The sequence below is a fragment of the Thermobia domestica genome, chromosome 12 (assembly GCF_964235325.1).
Source record: "Thermobia domestica chromosome 12, izTheDome1.hap1.1, whole genome shotgun sequence".
NCBI classification, from domain to species: Eukaryota; Metazoa; Arthropoda; class Insecta; order Zygentoma; family Lepismatidae; genus Thermobia; species Thermobia domestica.
The window spans coordinates 170,769,339-170,797,291 of NC_137465.1; the positions used below are offsets into that span (position 1 = coordinate 170,769,339).

The 27,953-nt window shown below is 35.4% G+C and overlaps 1 protein-coding gene across 1 annotated transcript in view; it reads left to right on the plus strand.

The window, feature by feature from the left end:
• The first annotated feature begins 1,658 nt into the window (after nucleotides 1-1,658).
• Nucleotides 1,659-27,953, plus strand: part of Crz (Corazonin) — a 43,355-nt gene continuing 17,060 nt past the window's right edge. Inside the window, exon 1 of the mRNA XM_081732931.1 lies at nucleotides 1,659-1,791. Within this exon, the coding sequence (XP_081589057.1) occupies nucleotides 1,661-1,791 (131 nt within the window). The 5' untranslated portion in view covers nucleotides 1,659-1,660. The remainder of the gene's footprint in view (nucleotides 1,792-27,953) is intronic.

Genomic DNA, 27,953 nt, shown 5'->3' on the forward strand with positions numbered 1-27,953 from the left:
TGAAACTGATGCTAAAATAAATCATCATCAACCTCTTCATTATGGCACTATCACATAATATAGTTAATGACATTTATGGCCTTAAATGTCATTAACCCTTAAATTTTAATTTCTGTTTAACTAAAATTAATTCCAAAAATAAGACATATATATCAGCCCTTAGATCACATCGAACTCAACAGGAAAGCATGCTTGAGGGTAAATTCTCATGGGTAATTTTTGAGAAAATCGAAAAACACTTTTGTAGCGCTGAAAAGTATGTTATTCGTTCTCAATAATAATTAACAGTTTTTTGCTGGAAGTAAATAGTATTTATTTATTTACTGCATATAGCAAATTACACTGTTAACTAGCAGATTGTTGTTTTTCCTAACGGTGACACACATACTCTTTACGCATATATTACTTGTAACAATCTCCGATTTAGATTCTTAAAACATTTTTTTTTTATTAAATTTAGTTAAAATTCCATTGTACTATAGACAAAGTAAATCTTCTTAAACACTATTTGTTCCCTCCAAGCCTTAGGATTGCCTGCAAATTGGCTGCACGCTAGCAATATGTTTTGGCCTCAGCGCAACTAGTGATAGCTATTAGCGTGACCGACAGACTGAGACGTCTTGCTTTGATGATAAGGATTATGAATATCTAAATATTTTCGCCTAGCTTTCTATGCAACTTGTAACTCTTAAAGGTTTGAAGTTTGCATTATTAGTGTGGGTGACGGACAGATGTCTTACTATTATAATAAGGACTAGCCCAGAACTCTCAAGTTATATAGTTATTTTATGTAAAAGTAGTAACTATATATTCTACTTAATATTCAGAGAGGCACGGTGGCTCAGTGGTAGAGCGCTTACCTCTGGTGCGTGGGGTCCCTGGTTCGATCCCCGGCGAAGTAAGTTTGTGGTATAAAAATATAATGTCCATGGGTTTTCTCGGGTTACTCCCACTTTCTCATTCCACCAAGTCTTCCAGCATCATTCACTCGCCTTAATTATCGTCTCCCTTAGCCTAAAGGGGATAATTGTGGGATGTAAAACTGAAAGATTTCATTTACTTTCTACTTAAGGGGGTGTCTACCCATCATCAGAGGCTTCAGAATCTCCATAAGGTAACATGTAAAATTTAATTCGTAAATATCTTACAAAATACTGCACTTAGAAACTTGCAATTTTGGCATGTCTTACAGACTGGATGTTTAATCAGAATCAGCCGTACCACTTTCAACTTCGCTATGGAAGTTAGATAGAAACAGAAGTATATTTAAAATATTAAAAGATAAACCTTACATTCTTTAGGTGGCTGCAATGATGAATTTCGAATATGTAAATCCTCAATCAGTGTATGTAAACATATTTAATCATTGTCCCAATAATTTCCATTCCTACGTGTAACTCCCCCCCCCTTCCCCACTCTACATGGTAACATTTTGTGCTGCAGGATTGAAATATGTCATCACTAAACATTCAACTTCCTCTACTTCATCCCCAATCTCTATCCCCTCTCTCCTCCCGTTTGCCTATCAACTCGAATAACAAACGCATCCGATAGGGTCAGAGTTAGCTTTACGCGGGTGTCAATCGCTCATATATGCGCACGCGCCACCTACGTAAATAAATAAACATAACAAAAAAATAAAAAAATCTCTGCGAAGATTATGCGCGAAATACGATCTCAGATAGGGTATAAAACCCTTATGAGCTTCAAATCTGGTCCTGAAAACAACGCAACGACAGCGGGCGAAAGTGGCAGGTTGGCAGACGGAATACATTTGCAGTTAGGAAGCAGGTAGGTAATGTTTATGTCCCTCATATAAGTATTTTTTTAAATGTTATCTCCTCTCTCTGTATGATGATATAATCATTCGTCCTCATTTTCATTTCAAAACTTAGTAATATGAAAGTTTGACTGCCTGTCATAGTCACGAATGTTTGTTGCTTACGTGAAATGATAGACTATTCTAGTGGCGGATTTTGAGGTAAGTCATAGCGATAAGAATTTTTTTCGCTATAACCTAAGGAGAAAGAAAACTTATCTGATGTATCAATTCTTGTGTACAAGATTTGAAACATATTTGAATTTGCTTCCCTTAGCATCTAGACACAAAAATTTTAATTTTGATGACGCGACTTGCCTTAAGATCCGCCACTGATTCATTCTAAGTTTTAGCTTGTTTTGACTTTATTCCTCTGAAATATTTTAGTTTCTATTTCTCCCAGATTTTAAACTCTGATTTCTTTTTTAACAAGAAAAAACTAGCTGTCTTTAACAGAACTCCCACTTCAGTCTTCTTTGGTCATTTTTAAAAATATGGTATGGGACATTCAGAGCACACAGGTAGTGATGTAAGGTGGAAAATTTTCCGCTATATTTTTCCGGAAAATTTTCCGTTTTTAAAAAAATATCAGTAATCAAGTAACAATTCCTCAGCAATCATGAAATTGATTGAATTCATGTATAGAAATGTTAAAAAGTGAAAGATCGTTTAAAGAATCTGAAAATTTTCATGGCTCAGACAATCTTCAGTACTATGTAAGAACACGTTAAACAATTTTTCATGAATCGAAATATTTTCTGTCTTATATGGAAAAATTGAAGAACTTTTTATGAGTCGGAAAGTTTTCATCATTTTGAAGCAAAAAGTAAAACGACTTTTTTGTGAATCGGAATGTTTTATTGTTCTGTAGAAACAAGTGAAAGGAATTTTCATAGATCGGAAAATTTTCATCACTATGTAGAAACAAGTGAAAAAACTTTTCATAGGCCGGACAATTTTGGATAATATGTATAGTCATGTTAGGTGGAAAATTTTCCACTATATTTACTGTACATAGAGCTACAAAATTGAATTTCTGTAGAGGAAAGTTAGTCAGCAACAAATTATAATTTTCCAATTAGCTTTCGGGAACCGGAAAATTTTCTAATATTTCAAGTTGGGAAGTAAAATTTTACACAGTGTTTCTCTCTCTCTCTTCCTCTGCGAGCTCCTTCGTTGCTAAGCGGTTAGCATACGCGCCTTTGGCATGGAAGACCTGGTAGTTCGGATTCCACGTTAATCAGTTGGTCCCGTTTCCCTATTTTTTTTTTTTTTTTTCATTTTTACTTTCGAGCGGCGGTAGGAGAGATGAAAGTATGGTGATCCTTTTTTAAAAATCCAGATTTTAGTGAATTTACACTTTTATAGCCTCTACATGCCTAAAAACGGATTTTTGGGTTCTGTTTATCTGTTTGGCCGTTCACCCATATGTAAAGATGTTCGCTCGCCTAAAGGACATACCATTCAACGTATCAGAAACAGATTTAAAAATTTAAGTTTTTTTTATATGATTTCCTAGGAGCGTTTTGTTTAGATTTTCTTTCTTTCCATAAAAACTAAAAATTTGCTTTTTTTCAAAAAGACAGTAACAGTTTTATTAATATTTCATAGATCAACGTTTCACTAATAACCCTATTATGTGGCGGAAGTCGTTTTTCTAGGAAAAGTCCAGAAGGGATAGTTTACTTTTGGAGGTGAGTTTTCCGAACTTTTCCCGAACAGTGACACAGTTTTTTTTTGTTCCTATCTCGTAACTTGACAATATGGCATAACTCATTTGTTTCAAAAATATACACAAAGGGTGGTTTATTCTTAGAGGTGTTTTTCCCGGACACTTTTCTGAAAAACGATTCCAGCGATTTTGTTCACATTTCATCTATAGATATTTTATTAATAATCTCACAATATGACAATCCATTTGCCCTGAAAAAATTCACAAGGGATAGTTTATTCTTGGAAGTGTTTTCCTTACATATATACCGGGTGCGTCATTTATAATGTCAAACCTTGATGACGGAGAAACCAAAAGAGAGAGAGAAGCGAAACTTTGCACGAAGCAACTATACAAAGGGGCACATTGATAGACGTATTATTTGACATCATCGGATGAACAGTGTTCCCAACCCAATATAAAGTTATGATTTTTTAAACGGAACGACCTAAATTGTATTTCATAATTTAATTCAACACTAAAAAGGAAGACGAAAAATATGCCACCCGCATGTCAGTGTTGCAAACTTCTCGAGAAATAACGTTAAATATGTGTCACATTTAAACACCTTTTGCACACACAGGGAGTGAGGTACACACTAGTTTTGCACAATAATTTAAATATTGGCCAGAACGGTTTAAATTGACACCAAGTTTAGATGGGTCTGTTAAACAGTGTTGACATAACAGAAAAGACAAAAGTCGAGTTTGGATATGGTGCAATAACTCGAAAAAGGCCATACGTACATTACGGTTTAAGATTTATAGGACAATTTGTTATGTCATAAGAAGCATTCTTACGTTTATTTGAGGTCGATAAGTCAAGTACTTACCGAGATATTCGGAATTTTGTAAAAGCTGAGAATTTTGCGCTGTAGAAGTTGGTTACGCTGTTTCAAATTCCCACTTTTTCCCTCAACGTTGAGAAATTCGTAAAGAAGTGGTTGAAACAAAATATAAACATTAATAAACACACATACGATGAAAAAGAAACTTTTTTCAGTACTTGAAATGACTAATTAAGAGTAATTTACTGGATATGAAAAAAAAACGTAAGGAAGTAAAAGGACTTCATATGACAAGATAATACAAAGACGTAGAAGACATGTAGATACCTAGTAGCTACTTTAGCACGATGAAAATATTTATCCTCTTATAAGTTTGGGACACAAATATCAAAACAATCCAATACTCACTGTGTACATTACCAGCATGTTATTGTCCGTTCACTGTAGCTTGGCGCTGTGTTTTGACACAAAACCTGGCCAGCGAATCTTAGCAGTCCTTCCCCTACTTTCCCCTTATAGCAGTTGTAACAGTGGAACTAACTCATCAATTTTAGCACTAGTAGGGTTTGGTATTTGCAAGTTGCGTAAATTTCGAAAGAGTTTACTTCTTCTCTAATCAGGACCGTAACTTGTGTGGGACAGGGGAGGGGCAACTTCCCCCCAGGGATGTTCCCCGCTGTTCGAAGGGGCCCATTTGGAGACGAAATTTTCTTAATCCATATACAATACGAACATGAAATTATAAATGAAGCATTAAACAGTTTCACTACATTACATAAAGCAGCGCACAAAAGGTAAATAAAACAAAAGTGAGCCTTGTGCCCACTTCAGTAAGAAACGTCTATTATTAGGGGCCCTAGAAATAACATTTATTCGTATGGCTTTGAGATTTGTCAATGTTGTCCCCTTAATTAATTTGTCATGTATGGAATGGGCCCAAGGGCGTAAGTAGCGGCCCCGCAGACCTTGCCGTGAGGGAGGGCCGACAGGCTCCGGGGGGTATAAATAGTAAGAAAAAGTTAGAAAGAGGGGGGGGGGCAAGAATGAGAAAAACTTTTTCTAGGAGGCCCAAATACACATATTAATGCTTGCCCCCCAGAAAAAAAAGTATAAGTTACGGCGCTGTCTCTAATGTGAATTTATTGGTACACTTCTGCTAATAGTTAACTATATCAGGTTGGTCTCTTTAAACCGGTTGGGCCGTGGAGAGAAACAATATTACAGGAGGATAGTATTCATATTTTAAGAAGGTGGGGAAAGGAGAGCAAGGATGAGAAAGATGAGAAGAAAGAAAGAAAGAGAATGAAAGAAACAATTCTACATTTACTTCATAATGAATTTAAACACACATAAACGAAAAAGGGATGTCGGAACCCACCACCATAATATTTGTGGAAGTGTTGACAACATAATATTCTGAAGTAATATATTTCCCGCCAATTCTGGGGCCTCGGTGTTTGGCCCAATTCTGGCCTTGCAGCAGTGGCGGATCCAGGGGGGCGATCATGGCGATTGCCCCCAGGAAAGGAACCTTTCTCATTTTATATACTTAAATAAAACCCAATCCCAGAGTTTGGAGCTCTTAAAAATAGCTCTAAGTAGCAGTATTAAAACTCACCGCCCTCAAGAAGTCCGTCCTGGATCCGCCCCTGCCTTACAGAAGCTACTATCTAGTCATTCACCTCGTGGGACTGAGGAAAACCTTAATAAGGAATACCGGCCAGAGCCGCGTTCATGCCCACGCTCGATCTACCTATTTTAATGCCTTTTTTCGTGTTGCACAGTGTCTGTTAAGGGCACCCAAACAGGGCAAATGTGTACAGCTTTAAAATGTTTAAATGTTAAAATTCGCTTTATATTGTACTTTGAACACTTAATTCAATGTGTATTATATTCTTCTTACAGCAGCATGGTTTATTTCCTAATACTTTAAGTCTATGGTTGTTAGTATTTATAATTATTGCATCATACTAATCCTTCTCAAAGCTCGTTTAATTAGTATGAAATTCTACACTTAGCAGTTTGCAACATTGCAAACCTTCACCAACAGGCAATATGTGGGAAGAATATTTCCACCTATACTCGCATCGAAATTCCCAGCCCTTGTTTACAATCAGTACAATTTGTTTCTGTCGCCTTATCATGAAAACAACGCTGTCCAGCGAACCTAACGGTCTTCGCTACCTCTGTTTATTGTTTACAACACAAACTGCCATATTCCAATATTGCCAGGTGTACAAGGTTTTCGCACACTTTCGAACAAGAACACTTGTACAAAATTGAGTGTGCATTATATGTAAAATTGTATTACATAATAACTAACTCAATTTTTCATAACATTAATATCTCAGTCATCTCAAAAGCAGCAATTTATGTAGTAATAGCACTTGGTCCATGGCTGTGCAGAAGTAGGTACATTCGGTTCGGAGATTCATGTGCCTGGCAACCATGAATTAACCATGTAGGGGTGAGAAGCAAGGTTTTGACGCTCGCACTACAATAGTTGTTTGTAAACAATCTTCCATCCTAGAGTGAACAGACAATACCAATTCCTGTTAACAGATACATGGAAAAAGTATTCAGCATGTCAGGAGTCACACATTATTTAAAAAAAAAAAGTACAAAAGAATATTCCACTTCAAAATGAGAGGGTAGAAAAGTGAATACCTTGAAAAACAGTACATGTGCTCATAAAAGAACAGGTCTGGTAACCCTACATATCAGTATGTGCAAATCTTTCAAACATATGATACATACCATCGTAGCTCAATTCCAGATTTGTCAAAGTAAAGCAGCTTGACCTGTCGTATCGTTTAGTGGTGCGAGTATTGGATTGTTTTGATTTTGGTGTCCCAAACTTATAAGAGGAAAAATATTTTCATAGTGCGAAAGTAGCTACTAGGTACCTACATGTCTTCTACGTCTTTGTATTATCTTGTCATATGAAGTCCTATTACTTCCTTACGTTTTTTTTTCATATCCAGTAAATTACGCTTAATTAGTCATTTCAAGTACTGAAAAAAGTTTCTTTTTCATCGTATGTGTGTTTATTAATGTTTATATTTTATTTCAACCACTTCTTTACGAATTTCTCAAAGTTGAGGGAAAAAGTGGGAATTTGAGACAGCGTTACCAACTTCTACAACGCAAAATTCTCAGCTTTTACAAAATTCCGAATATCTCGGTAAGTACTTGACTTATCGACTTCAAATTAACGTGAGAATGCTTCTTATGACATAACAAATTGTCCTATAAATTTTAAACCGTAATGTATACTACTTATGGCCTTTTTCGAGTTATTGCACCATATCCAAACTCGACTTTTGTCTTTTCTGTTGTCAACACTGTTTAACGGACCCATCTAAACTTGGTGTCAATTTAAACCGTTCTGGCCAATATTTAAATTATTGTGCAAAACTAGTGTGTACCTCACTCCCTGTGTGTGCAAAAGGTGTTTAAATGTGACACATATTTAACGTTATTTCTCGAGAAGTTTGCAACACTGACATGCGGGTGGCATATCTTTCGTCTTCCTTTTTAGTGTTGAATTAAATTATGAAATACAATTTAGGTCGTTCCATTTAAAAAATCATAACTTTATATTGGGTTGGCAACACTGTTCATCCGATGATGTCAAATAATACGTCTATCAATGTGCCCCTTTGTATAGTTGCTTCGTGCAAAGTTTCGCTTCTCTCTCTCTTTTGGTTTCTCCGTCATGAAGGTTTGACATTATAAATGACGCACCCGGTATATATATATATATATATATATATATATATAAAGACATGATTTTGTTCATAAGTCATAAATAACTTTACAATGTTGCGCAAATCACTTCTCTCGAATTTTTACAAGGATAGTTTCCTATTATTATTATTATTATTATTATTATTATTATTATTATTATTATTATTATTATTATTATTATTATTATTATTATTATTATTATTATTATTATTATTATTATTATTTTCGCACTAACAGCAAAGGGAATAAAGCTTCACACAGTTCCGAAAAGATGCATACAAGATTTTGTATATACATTAGAATAACTTTCTCCCTCGCTTAGCTTGTAGCGATAACATTTAATTTTTTAACCAAAGTTATTTTAACTAAAAATGAAAGACAGTTATCAGATTCACGTTCAAGGGTGAACTTCAGCCTGGGATGCTGATGTTGAATTGTTCAAATATTTGTGCAAGTGTATTTTCGTTACGAACACGTAGTAAAATGTCATCAGCATAACGGTAATATCTAATATTTAAATAATATTTAAAACGGTAATATCTAAAGTGTATTTAAATTTATCCTGCTGTAAAACGGAAGTTTCAATCTGATTTGAAACAATATTGGACAATATTGGGGATTATGTGTTACGCATGACTAAGCCATCATTCTGAGAGAAGTAATGATCTTCAAATTGGAATATATTGGTTGTTAAACAAACCTCAAGTAATTGTAATAAAAAATTAGTTTCATATGTAGATGTGCCATTTTGTAATGCCCAGGATCGAGTACTATTGATAGTAAGTTCTCTTGAATTAACTGATTAATGATCACTGAAGTGTATAAACTTGCCAACATATGAAGTAGATATGGTCTTATTGTCGTAGTAACTTTTGTTTTAAAAAAAAATATACGTAAAAGGAAAATAAATTGTACATAATTGATGATGGTAATTTTTCTTTGTTTCTTTTTTTCTTTTTCAAATTTGTTTCAGCAATAAGAGTGAAGAAAATACACATATTGTAGTTCAAGATTAGTAGTAATCTTAATTATAATTGTGAAAAATTAAGATATTTCAACGTATTAATACACTTCATTGCTTTACCTGTCATGAAAGTCGTTTTTAGACGTCTGTCCGTATGCTGATCTATCAATTTGTTTTCATCTCTACAGACATTCTGCATCCTGATGGAGCCTACTATCGATTTCAAAGTCATATAAATCACAGAAAAGCGTGGAATTTATTTTTGGATCAAAAGATCAAATATATTTCAGGCAAAAATTTCTTGCAGGCCTACATATAGCGTAGGCAAACTCAAACAATCACTTAACTCAGTATGATGTGCTTATTCCGTTAAAAAAAAAAAAATAATACGAAAACTCGATTTAGGGGCCGTTCAAAAATTTTGTGGCCCCTGATCCAAAAACTAATTATTGGTCAAAATCACAATCTTTTGTTGCATTTTTGTATCATTTCTAAAATTCTTGACCAAGGTCGCAAACTTTTGATCCATTTTTTTGAATCATACCTAAAATTCTTGTATAATATGTGTGTTTTTTTTTTTTTAAAAAAATACGAAACACTTAAGAAGCCTTTTTTGGGAAAATCTCCGTATTAATTTATTTTCATTTTTTAAATCAAAGCGAATATCAACGTAGTACAAATGGGTGCTATAGTCCTTCTACAGTATATTGACTTAAATTTTGTGTGTTCCTTTGCTTGTCTAGGTAGACAATATACATAGAGGAAAAGTCACTTTCTCTTAAGGTTACTGTTCCCTCCCCCTTCTCTGAGTACTTCGCCTTTTCGCCCTAGATATTTCAATCTTAAATGGATGGGCAAGGTTTGGTCAGTTTCTGGTACAAAGTATGGCAGATAAAGTTGCTTGTTTATTTAACAATGGAGAAATCCAACGATTGTTTATTTAACAATGGTGGCCTGAACAATGAAACTAACAACAATATATGAAATCGACTGATACCATTCCCTAGATATCTCTGTGGTAATCCGATGGGCGTGCCAAATTTGGTCAGTTTGTGTTAGAAAGTGTGGCAGATAAAGTTGATTATTTCTTTAACAATGGTGGCCTTCAACAATGAAACTAACAACAATATGTGGAATCGACACGTACCATTCCCTAGATATTTCAATCTTAAATGGGTGTGCAAAGTTTGGTCAGTTTCTGGTAGAAAGTACGGCAGATAAAGTTGATTGTTTACTTAACAATGATGGCCTCTAACAATGAAACTAACAACAATATGTGAAATTGGCACGTACAAATTCCCTAGATTTTGTAACGTCCATTAACCAGATTATATCCGTTTTTGCTTAATTTTTGAATTATTCCTTTTATTTTTGATTGTTTTAATTTTATTAGTTGTATATGTTAACATTGGTGAGGGTGGCGCCATCTATCGTTTTAGACACAGACTATTTGGATGTTAAAAATAACCTTAACTATATTATTTTACGAGATATCAAGTATAGGCCTATCAAATAAGTACATTGCACTGTACTTGTCTTTGTGAGAAATTCCGAGTTTGTTCATAAGTTTGGGTAATTAACTGGTTCATATTAGCTTTGCTATTCTAAATCAGTTTTCGTTGGTTTTCTTCAGAAAATTTTCCTCGACTGACACAAAATTTTCCCTTTTCTTATGAAATTTTCCCTAGTATGTTGAGTATCCAATTCCTATGACAGAAATTATTTGATAAGATTAATGTAGCCATGTTAAAGGAAGTGTCAACTATTATTTCATTCATTTGCTTTTTGCTTCTATTTTTTAAAACTTTTTCCTTCACTTTTTTAAACAAAAAATGCACACAAATACACCGTCAGCAATGGGTGCAAACCATACGCGCCGACTATGTGCGTGCTCCGGGGCTCCAGCACCCACACAAATATTCTTGTGGGTGCGTCACACCCACAAAATTTTTAGTTTGATAGAAACAAAATAAAATAAGTATTTCTCACTTGCTATTATCAAAAAAAAAAATGATAAGCAATTAAAACAATGAGATGCAAGTTAAAATTTCTAACCTCTGAAACATAATTTTTTGCTTCAAATGTATTTGTTCAAAGGCAACCAAGCAACATTCCTTGCATGTCTCTGGCCTAGTCAAAGGCAGCCCCCCCCCCAAAAAAAAAACTATATTGTGACTAAAATTGCACATTTTCGGCTTGCTTTGACGTTTCTTTACAAGTGACACACTACACTACGACTTATCCTAATAGTACAGGCATATTTTACTTTATCACAGCGCATCTCTTTATAACATTGTTAGTAAAAGATTTTAACTAAAAGGAAACAAATCAAAAAAATATCGAGACCCCTGAAAACACAACACGTCCCGCCATTTATATGCGCACCCACATAAATTTTGGAAAGTCGGTGCAAATTATGCAACATTGAACAATCACACACACACACACACACAAACGCAGCACGAAAAGTATTGCTATTATATTGGTTCATTCCTTTAAAAAAAAATAATTTAAAAAAGCATTTATGTTGATCAATCAGTCAGTTCGAGAATTTTTCTGGATTTTCACGTTTTATCGAAAAATTTCCCTTTTTGTCAAATTTATCTATGAAATTTCTCTAGATTAGGGAAATTTCCCTCGAACTTTCTACCTAGGTAAATAACAAACTAGAAATACAAATACTGAAAAAAGCAATGTTTATTTTTAAAAGAAAGATAATAAATGTGTAACAGTTTTGTCAACTAACTGAACATATTGTCTTTGTTGCCAAAAAGAAGAAAACTCACAATAATTCTTATTATTATTGTATGCAGTTAAAATAGCTCAGTCTGTGAGTAAAGCTAATATGCAAACCCTAAAACATTCCAATGCTGTGGGTTGCATAAACATCTAACCAAAAATATTTATATTTTCTTAACCTTTACTATAGATACAACTTCGTCAGATACGATAATTCTTAATAGTTCACATTCAGGGCAATAGATATCGCTAGTTTTGCTGCCTCCTACTCACGCCAAGAGATATCGCTTCGTGTAGGCAATATACAGACGAGCCGAAGGTTTGGAAAAATATAATAGGCGCAATAGGCCTGGACTCGACACACAGTAGAATGATTTCATAAGAAAGTTTATAAACGAAATTTGTATTGATCTTACAGGCTGTTAACTTTTGTGGTAAACATGTGGGTAGCTATATTAATCACCATGTTTGAATGTTTTTTTTTTTTTTTAATTAACGTCTCACGCCTATCCTCTTTAGGCTAAAGGATATAGAAATTGATGAAAAAATTAGTGGAATAAGGATGTGGGAGAAAACGGGAGAATCCTCAAGGAAACTCACGGACATGGTGTTGTCCGCCACAAGTTCACAAGGTTGAGACCATTTTGAACCATGGACTCCTCGCATCTGAGCTAAGTGCTCAACTACTGAACCACTGTGTCCTCTAAAACAATCTTGTCAGCGAAACTATTTTAGTGCTTTTATTTGCATTCTATATACCCTATGTATTACTAGATAAGAAGTAGAAAGTGTTCAAATTAAAAGTGTACTGTGTCATCCAATTGAAATTATTCTGATTTATGTTTCGCCAATAAGAACTTTTCAGTTCCTATGCGCATTTTATTGTATGTTAAAATTCTCTTGTCATTATCTTTTTATATATATCAACATATTTCGTTGAAAAAAGTCGTAACTTATGTAGTAGCTGATAAATGTATTATTAAGGTAGTAAATATCTTTTAAGACATTAATAGTACTGTAAATCATATTTCATCGAAAACAAAACTGAAGTTCCTTTCTACTAGCACTTCGTATTCGTATAAATCCATTTGATAAGTTCCTTCAATTGCTTCTGGACTGGCCTTGATGAAAGTAGTTTCGAAAGGGGTAAGTCCCAAACGGACTAGCAATGCTCCTTAGTCTTACTGGCTAGTTCGCGTGGTTGTGCGCCCTGGGTAAAGCAAATTTCAACCACTTCCGTTTTTGGTAAATTACTGCGGGTTGTGGTGATATTTTCTCTTGAGACACTAAATCGATTGCAGAAAACCACTTGTCGCTAATTATTATTACTTTTGATCTGTGGGGATAAATGATGAAACCGGACAACAACTTCTGGTTTGTATATAGGGTTAATGGAGAAGATGGAATCAGGGCCGGCGCTAGCAGTTTTGCCGCCCTGGGCGGTACTTTCAAATGCCGCCCCTTTAATCCACAAACCTTATTTTGACAGAAGACATTCAGGTATTAAGAAAAAGAAAGATACCATATTTAAAAGCATGTATGGAAAGGAAACGTAAACAAAAAATTGAACTACCTCTCTCGAATGCTTTAATATTTAAACGACTCCATACCATACATGGCACAATATTCAGTATGATCGATTTCGCTGTACGTGATATACAGCAGGGCATATTTTTTTAAAAAAATATATGTTTTAGTCCGACTAAGAATTTTAATTTTTAAGCTTATTTTATATCAAAAGGTGTTTCCAATAGAGTGTGGAGCAAAAAGATAATATAGTGAATCAAATATTACGGCAAAAGTAAGTAATTTGTTTAAGACTTATAATGTACTGAAACACAATACAAATACACAAATTTAACATACTTTAATTGAAAAAAAAACTTTTCTTGCTTTGATATGAGCAAATTCCTTTATCACATTCGCGTAGTCCAATGTTTCAGCCAATTAATGTTCCTTTGATATCATCACTAGACCACTTAAACGTGTTTGAGATGTGGAAGAACGCAGATAGTTTTTAATAAGCTTCGAGTAAGTTTCGAAAAATTTCTTTCTCTACTTTGCGCGGTTACTGGTAAGGTAAACAAAATCATAAATGCAACACTGACATAGGAAGCAAAGTAATATTCCTTAATTAATGTTAGTCTCTTTTGGTAAACTTTTAGGCTTAATTATAGCGGTTAATAGTTTCAGTTCGTCTTTCAAATAACTGGGGTTAATATCTTTCGATTCTTCGCGTATTAAAATGCAAGCACTTTTCAGACAAAAGTTCAATTGGCATATCGTTCAGATTACTCATATCGTAAAGAAAATCGAAATACTCGCTGTGATGTTTCAGTTGCTCAAACCTTTCTCTTAAATCTAACAGAATCACGTCTAGAAGTTTGTAATAAAAATCGATCTTGTATCTTGTTTGTGGATCTTCAATAGTTCATCTTCTGCCTTCTATTGAAACTGTCTTTTCTTTCGACTTCGAGCTTGCACTGTATTACCTATTCATGGATCATCCATATCTAATGCTGATGCCAACTCAATCGCATCAACTAAGTAAGATTGAAACTTTGCATCATTTCTGCTCCTCTGAAAGTTCTCAGATTTGTTTTAAAGAAACTCTACTGGATCAAACACATGAGAATCAATGCTTTGGATACTTTTGTTTACTATGTTTATGTGGAGTGAAAAGTCATACTACATAACGAGTGAGTAAAGAAAGTAAAGCCACGCAGCTGGTTTGCTATACACAGAGCATCATGGGCGATCATTCTATTATATTGTCGTTACTTATTTGAAGTAAGGTATCATAAACCTCTATTTGATATCTAAGTGGAGTCAGAGCATCAACTCGACTCTCCCATCTTGTGGTGCTGAATGGTTTTAAAGTGAGGCTGCTAATATGTTCCTTTAGTATGGCCCAAAGTTGAACTGACGCAGAAAAGAAGTCAGAAACTTTTTTTAACTATACAAAAAAAAAAAAAAAAAAAATGAAACGGTGGACTGAGATGATGTGGCTGCATCGTTAACGACAAAGTTTAGTAAAGGAACATAGAAGGCTCGGGAATTTATTTTTGCTTTTCATATTGGAACTATTGTCATATCTTTGGCCCTTCATATCTTTGATAGAAGTTCATTTCTTTTAGCTGTTTAATTATTAATTCTGTCAGTTCTAGCTAGACCAGTGATGTCTTTTACTGGCACAAAACCAAGAAAGTGTTCGCAAATTTTTATAAGCCATTCTCCATTACTGTATGTAATTTGTACAAAACGAACGATCCTTTGCTCTGTACCAGAAATATCTGGTGTACAGTCTAGCACTATAGTATAATATCTTGCAGCTCTCAACAAAAACAGTATTTTACTTTCAATTTACTCACTAGGAATAGCAATAAAAAATTTTTGGACATCTTTTCCTTAGTAATGATGGTATTTATTTTGCCCTCCCATGGTTCTTTTAATGTGTTCGGCCATGATTTGATAAGACATGATGATGAACAATTTGTAAATTGATTAAAAACTCGCTGCTAGAACCGAAATGTCTCTAGATGCTGTAGGCTAGAACGGCCTGTCTCAAGTGGGAGTGTACCTTTTGCGTACTTGGAGTGGAGCGTTAGAATGTTGCTGAATAAAAAAAAAATTATAAAAGACACTTGACAATCTTATCCGCCCTAGCTGTAAATCTTACCTACGCTGCTGCAAGGGAAATCTTGAACGAGATACCTGTGGCTAGTAGTTTGATAATTGAAAAAGAGGGGGAATGCTCTGAATTTCCTGAGTGAGTAATTTCCTGAATGTGAGTGAAGTAAGTTTAATTATACAGTATTCTCAGGGAACACAATTTTATTTTTCCATGTGGGCCCATTACGAAGCATTATATTTTAATTGTATTCTTCTCTTTTTCGAATATTGCCGCCCACTAGACGTGCCGCCCTGGGCAGTGGCACGGCTCGACCCCCCCCCTCGCGCCGGCCCTGGATGGAATATATGCTTGGGACGCTAAATCGGTAGCAAAAAACCGCATCTCGATATATCGTATCGTTTTTACTCTATCAGCATTGAAATCAAAAATAATAGTAAATTTAAACCCTTACTGTATCGGTAGTAGAGAACCATTTGTCGCTACTAGTGTTTCTGCTCTATGGCAATTAAAATGGTTAATTTCAAACACTTTCGGCTTGCACAGACAGTTGACGGAGGGATGCAACCTATTCTTGGGACGCTGAATCGATTAAAAAAAAAAAAAAAAAAAAAGAGAAGAATTTTGATATCTCTTAACATTTTTGCTCTACTAAAAAGAATGAAACCTGTGAGTTTTACGTCCCACGTTTGTGCCATCTAGGCTAAAGGAGACGACGATGATGAGAAATGAATGAAATGGCAGCAATAGCAGTCACCCTTTTTTTAATAAACAAAATATTCCATATTAATCAACCCTTCTCCACGGATACTGAAGAAAGAAGGAGGAAACGGGAGAACCCCGAAAAACCCACGTACACGGTGTTTGTCCACCACAAAGTTCACTTGGCGCAAACTGGGATCGAATCAGGAACCCCATGCATCAGAGGTAACTCTACCACTGAGCCACCGCGGTCCCTCTATAGTGTTGAAACAGAACCTACTAGTAAATTTCAAGCACTTCCGGTTTTGTTAGAATGTTGTGAGTTGTGATAACATGTATACTCTCTTGATACGCTGAATCGATTGCATCAAATCGTTTATCACTATCTATTACCGCTTCTGTTCTATACTGGTAAATGATAAAACAGGAAATGGTAAAATTGAACCACTTTCGATATGAATAAAAGGTTAAGGGAAGAGTTGAAACCTATTCTTGATTTGAAGCACTTCCTGGTTTGGTAGTGTTGCATGTTGTGAACATATATTCCCTTGAGATCTTGAATCGATTATAAAACCGTTAATCGTTAACTATTATCATTTTTGTTCTATGAAGATAAATAGTGAAACTGAAATGGTTAATTTGAACCACTCCAGTTTGTACAGAGGGTTAACGAAGAAATGAAATCTATTTTTGGGACGATTAATTGATTTTTTAAAAAAATCTCCATATCTCTTACAGTTCTTGATGTATGGAACTGTATTGAAACTGGAAGCAGTTGTAAATTTCAACCATTTCTGATTTCACTAGAGTGCTATTGGTTGTGATAATATATTCTCTTCACACGCTGAATCGATTGAAGAAAACATTTGTCACTATTTGTTACCATTTCTTTTTTTTTTTTTTTTCGGTAAATGTTGAAACGGGAAATGATCATTTGAACCACTTCCGGTTTGAATAGAAGGTTAACGAAGGAGCTGGAACCTATTTTTCGGGCGCTGAATCGATTGCAAAGGACCATTTCTTTTATCGTTTTTGTTCTATGAAAATCAGTATTGAAACTGGAAGTAGAAGTAATTTTTTTCCCACTAATCATGGATATTTGGATACAGCAAAAAAGAAACAAAATACTATACAGGTGTGTTCAAGCCTACGTGAAGTGGTGCAGGTATCCAATTAAAAGTTATTTTTTTATAAAGTGAAGTTTCGTAATTAAAAACCGAAATCTGTATGTTGTTAAAAGTTGTTAAAAATGAAAGGAAAGATCTCATTGGTTCTTAGAAATGACCTCCCATCATCTTCTGAGATATAGTATATTAGCTGTAGCACTTAGATTCTAATTCATAATGTATATGATGAAGGCAACAATATGTTTCCCAAACTATAACACTGTTATTTATTAAAAGTGATTTTCTTTGATCAGATTTTAATCTTAATTAAGGCAAAGAAGTTCCAAAGCTAGAATGAACGGCATTCATGTAAACTCATTTTGTCACGTAAATGAATTGAAAAGTAAAGTAAACTAAACGTAAAGTCAGCTCCATTTCGGCACAGGTTATGAAGACCCAATGGCTGTACGAAGAGGAAAAAGCTCCATACTTTCTTGTCTTGGACATTCATGCCTAATTGCATTCTAAAGTCTTTCCAGTCTTACAACAAAGTAGACGTAAACAAAGCGAAGTGTATTGCTCCGCGGCTCACACGTGCTTCAGCAGCGGAAGACGTGAACAGCAAGATCGTCTGCTAGCTTTTTGTCGACGCATAATTTCCAAAGTGTAAGGCTACGGTTGGCTGGTAGATAATGAACGCACTGACAATGACTACTGCTATGCTGGAAATATGTATTTTCTCAAATCGTCATATAAACGAGATTGCCTCTGTTCCTGTTGTCCTCTTTTGTCTTTTATAACACGAGACGGATTATTGTCTCTCATCGTCGCCATGAAACTGCATTCTACAATTTCAAATGAGCGGGATCGGCGCGCGAACGCATAGGCATGCGCAGTAAATACTATTGGCCTTATGCAGAGTCGTTTTGACGCGTGATTAGTGACATATTAAAGATTTCGACTAACATAAGTTTCCAGCAGTAGCCGGTCTTTAGTATGACGCTAATTTTACGTCAAAACGACTCTGCATAAGGCGGTATATGTCCAGATACGGGAGAGGTTGAAATAAAGCTACATCTCTTGTTAAATATTATATATATTGCACTTATTATCACAAAATGTAGGATAAATTCAGGTATTTTTATTTAAAATTATTATTTTAGTAGGGATTATATTGCGATAGGATACTAGTACAGTGAGACCAACAACCAATCACTGGTCATCAACCCACTGGTAGTCAGGTGGGTTTGTTTACATCTACTTTTTTCTAAGGCTGGAAAGAGAATAGACTTTTAATAGCCTTACTCAAACCTTCAAGGCTAAGTCTGTAGGTTTGCACAAGTTTGTATTTACATGGCCTGCACATTTAACCAAGGCTATAGCAAACTTGCTAGTTCCTCGATTGCAAGTTTGTTTCAAACTTGACAGTTATACATAATATAGAGTTAGCTTTAAATTCCTCTACATTGAAACACTTGTCTACTACTTAAAATTTACACTTGGCAAAGTCATACACAGAGAGAACATAGGACATCTAAGGCTAAGTCTAACACGCAAGCATTCCTTCGCAACCTTCATTCTTTCATCTGGTCTAAGCATACACAGAATTATACGTCAAAGCTATCAGGACTTGAAATCTACACTTCGGAAAACCATACACGGAGAGGATTTCTAAACTTAAGTCTATCAAGGCAAAATAAGGGCAAATTTAGACTTATTGTAGACGTGCTTGATTACTGGGGTGGGGGTGACGTCAGCATCACGTTCTTACCTTCTTTACTCCCCCAGGCACTCAGTTTAAAGAGGCTAAGAGGTTAGGTGATCTATTAAGCAGAATTAGAGTAAGGATAGGAGAAAAATTCCCGTCCCCATCAGGCATCGAACCCTGTTCCTGTCCATTTATGGCATATACATATAGATGCCTTACCTATTGTACTCTACCTTTTTACCGGTATAGAGCTCCTTCCTGGGTAAACAGTTAGCATACGCGCATGGGAGACCCGGGTTTGATTCCCGGCAGGAGCACATTTGGATCTGATTCCACTTTAAATCAGTAGGTTCATGTTTCATATATAGAGACCGGATGTTTAGGCATTAAAAACCTGGAAAATAGGCAGGCAAATAGGCACGTAAATTAAAAAAAACAGGCAGTAAAAAGGCACTAAAATGTAACGCAAAATAATGAAGTTAAATACTCAATACAATTAAAAAATAAATTCAAGTCATAGGTAACGTTCAAAGAATATAGAAACATATCTGTTTATTAATATATTCTTCTACTGTATATGAAAACGAAGCTTGACATGTATTCCATGTATATTTGGTAAATACATTTTATACAGCACTTTATCACTACACATAACAGGCCAAATGCTATAAACTTTATCAGTACACACAGCAGTCCAAAGTTTTACGGCCCTTTATGAGAGCACATAGCAGTCCAAAGCTTTACGGCATCTTATCACTACAAACAGCACTTACATTTTTCGGAAGAGGAATATTTTTCGGAATCCTTTCTTGAAATACTAAATTATATGTTTTCCCAATAAAATTTTATTTTGAAGAAAATATATAGAATAGCAACATAGGCACTAAAGCAATTATTTAGGCAGGAAGCCGTAAAATAGGCAAAATAAAATTGGCCTAAATTGAAACTATAACCCTCATATAAACTTTAAAACGAGATTACTTTTGATCATATCTTTAATATTAAAGAATAAGCATTTTGCCTAGCATCCGGTCTCTACTCATATAGCCTCGCTGCTGAAAGGGACGCTAATAATCAACCCAAATCTACTTTTCTACATTAGCGTTTATTAGGGCATTAAAAAGCATTTCGTTATATTTTGAAAGCAAATTGTACGACGCTTTGTACTTCTTGTTCCACCTTTAGAAAAATAATGCATTCTGTTTTCTGTAACCTTCACTTTCCATTCAAAGTTATTTTTTTTCTTTTCATTACCTTTCTCTCTTTTTTTCTTTCTTTTTTCAAAGAAATAATCATTACAACACGTATTTATAGGCCTAACTGTGAACTTAAAACTAAAATGAGTTCATAAAAAGAAATATTTAAGATTCTTTGCTTTTCAAAGTGATGCATATAGTAGTTTAGTATATTCAGGGTACGTATTGATTGAGTCATAGGTGAACACGTGCTTTATATTGAATTAAAAAGACAGAAACAAGCATCAAAGGAAAAATACAACTGTTGAGTTATACTCATGTAATACTCTTTTAAAATTTTCCAAGACATAACAGTGAATGTGTTATTTATATTCTTCGGCTTCTAATAAGAAGTATTGGAGTAACAAGGAATATGCACATCTGTTTGCAGAGTGCCTGAAAGCAGGGGCGGGTCCAGGACGTACTTCTGGGGGGGGGGCGGTGGGTTGTAATACTGCTACTTAGAGCTACTTTTAAGAGCTAAAAACTCTGGGATGGATTTAATTTATATATAATTTAAAAAAATCCTCTTCGGGGGGGGGGACGATTGCCCAAATCGCCCCCTGGATCCGCCACTGCCTGAAAGAGCAATAGCTGTTTTAAAACGTTCTCAATACAATGTGATTCAAAATGGTGGACTCAATTTCATTCTATTCAGCATTTCCTGAATCGTGTATAAACGATCTACATTATATTTGAGATTTAATGATATAAGTTTCAAATGCCACCTCTAGAATGCTCACCTAGTACATAATTGTGGATCAGCTTCTGTTGAGAATATAATAACTACTGTGTTTTTTTATGGACCATTTTTTTAAAAAACTGAAAACATGATTACTGGGGTAACCTATGTCATAATGGTAGTGATGGAACGTGCCTCCAAGTTCTAAGAGATAGTCACATCCACGACCCACCAGACCCGGTGATCTATGATCCGGTCTAATCCGGACAGACTCACAACTGGGAATGACCCGGACAGACCGGAGAATACGAAACATCATCACACACATGGTGAGTATGTGTGAAGCTCGTAATGTATTGCTAAGAAACAGAATTCTCTTCTCTTCTCTTCTTTTTCTTCTCTTCTCTTCTCTTCTCTTCTCTTCTCTTCTCTTCTCTTCTATTCTATTCTATTCTATTCTATTCTATTCTATTCTATTCTCTCTCTCTCTTTCTGTCTTCTTACTATACTGTGATCAAAATTAGGAACCCCGAATTGACAGTTAACAAGGGAAGCTACGCCTCGGGGTTATTAACGTCACCGAGATAGGGGCAAATCATAATCGTGGTAGTAGTTGCAACTGGAGAAATTCTGTTGAAAGGGACAACATTACCTGCCGCCTTGTACTGTTTTATGACACATATTCAGAAGCATTTGTAAATCGAAATGGACGGAACACAGCGGATACCTCAGCGGAATACTCATGCTATTGAATTATACATAAGTATGCTATTGATTCATATATAACTAATTTGAAACAAATTTATTCATATGAACAGGAGGTCGGAAACCAGTGGATTCGGAGCAATTTGCAGATTTGTGATTTTCTTTTTCTTTTTTTAAAACGCCAATTCACAACCAAAGACAGCAAATTGTGAATAAACTACTCCACTCTGATCACTAAATCGATACTTTTCTAATAGCTGACGAATTAAGTACTACTGTACAAAAAAAAAAAAAAAAAAAAAAAAAAAAAAAATGTCCAAAATCACCAGAAAGTCAGATGCGAATGGGTCAAAAATCTCAAATCGTGTTATTTTTTTTAAAAACAACTCCTTTATACCAAAGCAAAAATGTTAAGACACTTGGCGAACAAGTTGCTTTCATAAGCTTTCTACAAAGTTATAAATGTTGTCAAGTTTCGAAAGAGTTAGAGAAGAAAACAATGCGCTGTAGCATTAATTTGAATTTGATTCGTAAATTCACTTGAGCGTGAAAAAGTTGTCAATGTAGAAAAATAAATGAAAGAAGGTTGCAAAGTAACCAAGATTAATTAAATAAATAGAAAATGCGTTTACAAATTACAAAACTTCTTCAAATTGTTTCCTTTGATTGGGTATTTAAATACGCAACGTAGAACGTACTTAAGTCACTACCACTCGTGTCTTTTACGTGTTGAGCTGCTGTTAAGATCCCTTCTCTCAACTTTTCCACGGATACTACCGGTGTGCTGTATGCAGCATCTTTCATGAGATCCGAAAGAAATTACAAGAGGATAAATCCGGACTTCGCGCTGGCCATGGTATCCGCCACTTCGACCGACCCATCTGATTGAATAAACTGTTATCCACCCACTGTTATACGTCTCGGTAAAAGTGGACTGGGTAGCCATCATACTGGTACTCCATGTCTCTTCTTGTGACTAGAATCACGTGTTTAAACAGCATGGTCATTTTCCCTCTTTAAATCATGCCATACATGATGCAGTCTAAATTTTGGAGCAGAAAGAAAAGCGTGTTTTCTATGTTCTTATGGGCTCCGAAACTTCTCTAGCAGCTGACAAATGAAGTGCTACTGTAGAAAACCACCATGCTTTGCGCGTAACCGGTTTCGTGGATTCGAACGTGTGTGGAGGTAGCCTGGTACCTATTTGGAGTCAAAATGGGATAGTTTGTTCACAATTTGCTGTTTTTGTTGTAGTTCGGCAAATCTTAAAAAAAAAAAATCGCAAATCTGCAAATTATTCCGAAACAACTGATTTCCGACCTACGGTTCATAGGGACAAATTTGTTCCAAATTAGTTATAAAATAACCCTTCTCAAGAAAAAATCCAATTTCCAAACTCACTATATATAGCCTGCTCCCAAATGATGTCTCTGAAATAAAACGATAAGCTTGTTTTCCCAGCTCACGCCAAGTGAACTTTGTGGTGGACAAACACCGTGTCCGTGGGTTTTCTCGTGGATTTCCCGTTTCCTCCCACGTTATTAATTCCACCATTGTATTCATTTCTCATCATCAACGTCTCCTTTAGCCTAGCCGACATAATCGTGGGACGTAAAACTGAAAGGTTTAATTTCATTTTCAGATAAGCTTATTTAATGATGAAAATGTCTGTTATACACACACACACAAGATAGCTGTTTTTTTTGTGCTCTTGCATTCCCATTTTCAATGACCAATTAATTTTTCTCCAGATATATTTAGGAGTACTGGTAAACGTAAGAAAATAAAAACGTCACTAATAATTCTATTTTACTGAGCATTTTCTTTGAGTTACCAACACACAAAAGTCGAAATATTCACTGCATTTAGGATGCCTTCGATATTCGCTCCGTCGTTATTAATTTATTTAAAGTAAGTATACTTGAAAGATTCCCCTCCCCATCTTTCTTTATATCCTGGCTACTTTAGAAAATGGGTTTTCTTTAGTGGAACAGATTAGATCTCAAGTTCTTTTCACAGTCAATAGCTTCACTTGAACTCACTGCGCACGATGCTTGGTATCGTTAATAATTCATATGGACAAAACGCACTTTCTGCTGAATGCTATTTTGTCTGTCAAGTGTGATAATTTAATTGGACACCAATATTTGTTGAGTAGTTATCTTGAGCTCCTTCTTATGCATTCATAAAATAGTCGTGCTTTTGCTTTCAAAACATTCAATGAATGACCTCCATGTCGTTTAAACTTCCCTCATTCTGTGCAAATTCACGTATGCTAAAGTAAATATTCAATGGTTATATCATCATGATCTCCACAGTCATTGCTGTCTTATTGGAGGTGTGTTTACATTTTAAAATATTGTTAGCGTATAGCTGAAAAAGAAATGTCCAAAGATGAAAGACAGACCCAATCTTATTGAGCAGAATAAAATTATATTAGTGAATGTAAATTCCCATGCATTGTTTTCGAAAAAAAAATCGAGGTTTTATCTTTTTATAAACCTGAAAATTTATGCTATAGGATAACCACTCAATTTAAGATTAAATTGATATGGATAGGGATGCGCACGAGTCGAGACATGTCTCGAATCTCGACTCGACTCGACTCGAATTCGAGTCGAGATTCGAGTCGAGACACACTTTGTAAAATTCGAGACGAGTCGAGACAAACGTATTTCTCGACTCGAATTTTCGAGTCGAGACTCGAGTCGAGTCGAGACAGCTGCTAAAAATCTCGACTCGACTCGAATGTCTCGAAAATTTTTCTATAATTTTTAATATTATTTTGAAGAAAGTGCTCGCTCAGAAACACTCGGCACGAGTATTTCGGAAACTGCAGGACTTGTCAGGTGTTCGAGGAGTGCTGTGGTGATTGTCTTCAGCAAGTGGCGAAACCAAGGGGAAAAGACGTCCAAATGTCGAGGGGTTGGGTGCCCCCACCTCATTACAGATGTCGAACGTTCTAGTCTGGGCAGATTGGTAAAACAGAACAGGCGGCGAACTGCGTCGGAACTAAGATCAGAGTTTAATGCTGGGCAAAGTACAAGTGTATCTGAACTAGTTTTGTCAAATTTCCGGAAATTTTGAACCTGTTTTTTCTTAAAAAACGTTTTTTTCGATTTTCTGGAAAAATTGAAAAAAATAAATATGTTTGTATTAGGTTAATTTTACTAGTAATGATATCTTTTTTTTTTCAAACACGGGAAAAATTTAAGTTCAAAAATTTCAATATTGCGAATATTAAAAAATAGCACTCGAAAATAAAATTATTCCAATTATTATCTATATATTAAAATAGTAGATTTACGCGTATATGTTTCTCCTCACAGAAAAGTTTATATGTTTGTCTCCAATCCTTTCAACAATGAGACCTCGAACCCACAAGTGCTAGAAACGTGCCGTTTTCATTTGTCGATTCCAAATTTTATGCAAATTGTCCAGTTCTAATTGAATATTTTTGTAAAAAAAAAATGGCCATTAGTTCTTTATTGCATTTATAGGGTACACAAGAAGTACTGTGGGGGCGCGGTGGCTCAGTGGTAGGACGTTCACCTCCGGTGCATGGGGTCCCTGGTTTGATCCCAGATCGCGCCGTGTGGACTTTGTGGTGGACAAACACCATGCTCGTGGGTTTTATCGGGGTTCTCCCGTTTCCTCCCACTTTCTTTATTCCACCATTTCATTCATTTCTCATCATCACCGTCTCCTTTAGCCTAACCGGCATAACCGTATGACGTAAAACTAAAGATTTCATTTCACTAGAAGTACTGAAATTTTTGAAAAAGTAAAGCATCATACCCTACGAGTTATATATTCCAATATCACATAGTTGTATATAGGGGTTGTATATCTCTCAGGCGTTTGTTTCATGGCCAAATGATAATGAAAACGAAGGATAACCATTTCTCCAGTCTAAGATTAATCTTCATTGTTTGGAGAGGTTTTTTTTTTTTTCAATAAACACCGTTTATCACTGACATAATTAATTGTGTGTGTACTTTATTTACTTATTAAATAATGCATGCAAATGCTTGCATACACGATATGGGCATTCAGTAAATGGATACTTGAAAATTTGAACTCAATTATCTATACAAGCCGGCTACGAGTCTTTTGTTAGCCGGCTACGGGTGCAGTGCAAACTACTCTTTGGATTGAGCTTCTTACCGGATGTGTAGTCTACCGAAGGACCACACAGATGTTATCGAAACTATTGTGCTTTGTTTTTTTGTATGCTTTGGCAGAAAGTTCTGTAGATATCGAAGCCCGCCAGTGAAGCCATATCTAGCATCTTGGTGCTAGATCTAGCATAATTCACTCCCATCTAGCATCCAGCATCTTGGCAAAATCTCATTCTTTCCTCTGGAGAACAGAAAAAGGACGAAAATTTAGATGGCTCACTGAGCGTTGGGAATTACCCTTAGTTGAAGTGATGGTTGGAGTAATAAAACCAGTTAGTATTTCCGCTGTAGTATTGTTGAATTCACAGAAATGTTCAAAAATAAGCAAAACGTGACTCTGTACAAGATGTTTACTTACCCATAGTTTTATTATTGTCAACTGAACCCTGAGTGTCTGGGATGTTTCTGTCCCTTCTTACTTTACAACTTGAGAGGGGAGGGGGGTATGACCGCTAAAAGAAATGCTTCAGTGCTGCGTCGGAAGCGGCATGTTTTGTATATATTTCTTCCCCTGATTCTCTTTCCAATACAGAGAACCGACTCTTTAAATGAAGAAAGAACCCTGAACCCTCCCGAAAATGCAAAAATGAATGATGCGTACAAATAACAAATCTATGGATGAATCAAATAATGCAGATACATGAGAAGATGATGACGTGTGTCTTGTAATTGTTATATTAATATCCACTGGATTAAGTGAAAGTATAAAATGGATTTGATGACTGCCAAATTGACGTCACCTTGGTAAGTCATTATTTTTTAATATTTAGTAATATTAAATTAGATTATAGTTTAGCGTCGTTTTCAGGAGCAAAGCTCTACAAGACGTGAACGTACAGTTTAAAGTCGGATTTGAAACACATGAGCTCCTACCATGAATCAAACCTCGTTCGAGAAAGGCGCATACGCTAACCACATAGCAACGGGAAGCTCAACATTTAGTGATATGTATATTAAGTTGTAAAATTATATTCGTTTAATTTTTACTAATATAATCTTCACAATGTAAAGCATTTGCCAGGCACGTTATCTTGTTTAAAAACAAAAAGCCTATCTCTTATGTTTCCGTCTCGGGGTTGGACTGCGGGATGATAGAAATCCGAAAGAGATGTTTTTGTTAAAATTTGTGCAGTAGATCTGCTCCTTCATAATCTCCGTGTTTGATAAGAATGAACTTCCCTGGCTCACGAAAAGGTACACGTAATATAACAAATCATGCACATTAAATGCCAGACTAATATAGCAAACATTGAAGATGCCCCCCTAGAAAATTTTCTTCGGGCGCCCATGTCTGGAGGTACACAATTTCGCAACTTAGTGGATACGATGTGGATGTATTCAAAGTCTACTGATTTACCCATAAAATTTAAATTTCATATTCTCAGTGAATACTATTATGGAGAACTATTTTTCTTAATTCGATCGCTAAATTTTTTTTATTTTTATTTATTTATTTACTTATTTATTTATTTTTTCTTTGTTCACCAGGTCTCGGTAATCGTCTGGCACGAAAAATGAAGTTTCTACAAGTGTTTCCCCAGCATTTTTTTTTTTGAGAAAGGGGTCCTCCAGGAGCGTTATTGAGGGTGTAATTCCTACGTTTGTTATATACATATATAGATAGATATAAATATAGAGATACTGCGTATATATATAAAAAGATAAGTAGGAGCGGGTCTTTAAAATGAGTTCGGAAAGATAATATGAAAATCTGGCATAATTTGCAAGAATCTATCTAGTCTAATATATATAAAATAAATAGTTTGTTTGTGTTTGTCTGTTTGTATGCGGCCTGGGGACCAGACGAGTGGACCGAGAGTTACCAAATTTTAGTCAGGGGTACCCTGGCCCAGGCCCCAGATCAAGACGAATCTTTTTTTTTTAAATTCGGACCAGGAGGCCTCAGGGGGCGCTTACAGGGACATGTAAAAGTGGTAGAAAATGGCCGATATTACTGTCGAATTCGTAGTTTTCGCGGTCGCTGAAAACTCTGATCACATTAACTTACAAATTCACCCTATTCGGGCCGGGGGTCACCGGGGGGATCGGATACCGAGACAAGTAAAAGTAATCCAAAATGACCGATATTAGTGTCAAATCCATAGTTTTCGCAGTCGCTGAAATCAATGGTGACAATTCCATTAGCGATGATATGCAAATTCAACTATAATTGTATGCGGACCGTGAAAAATCTTTAAGTTTCTACGTTCCACGGTTATGCCGGTTAGGCTAA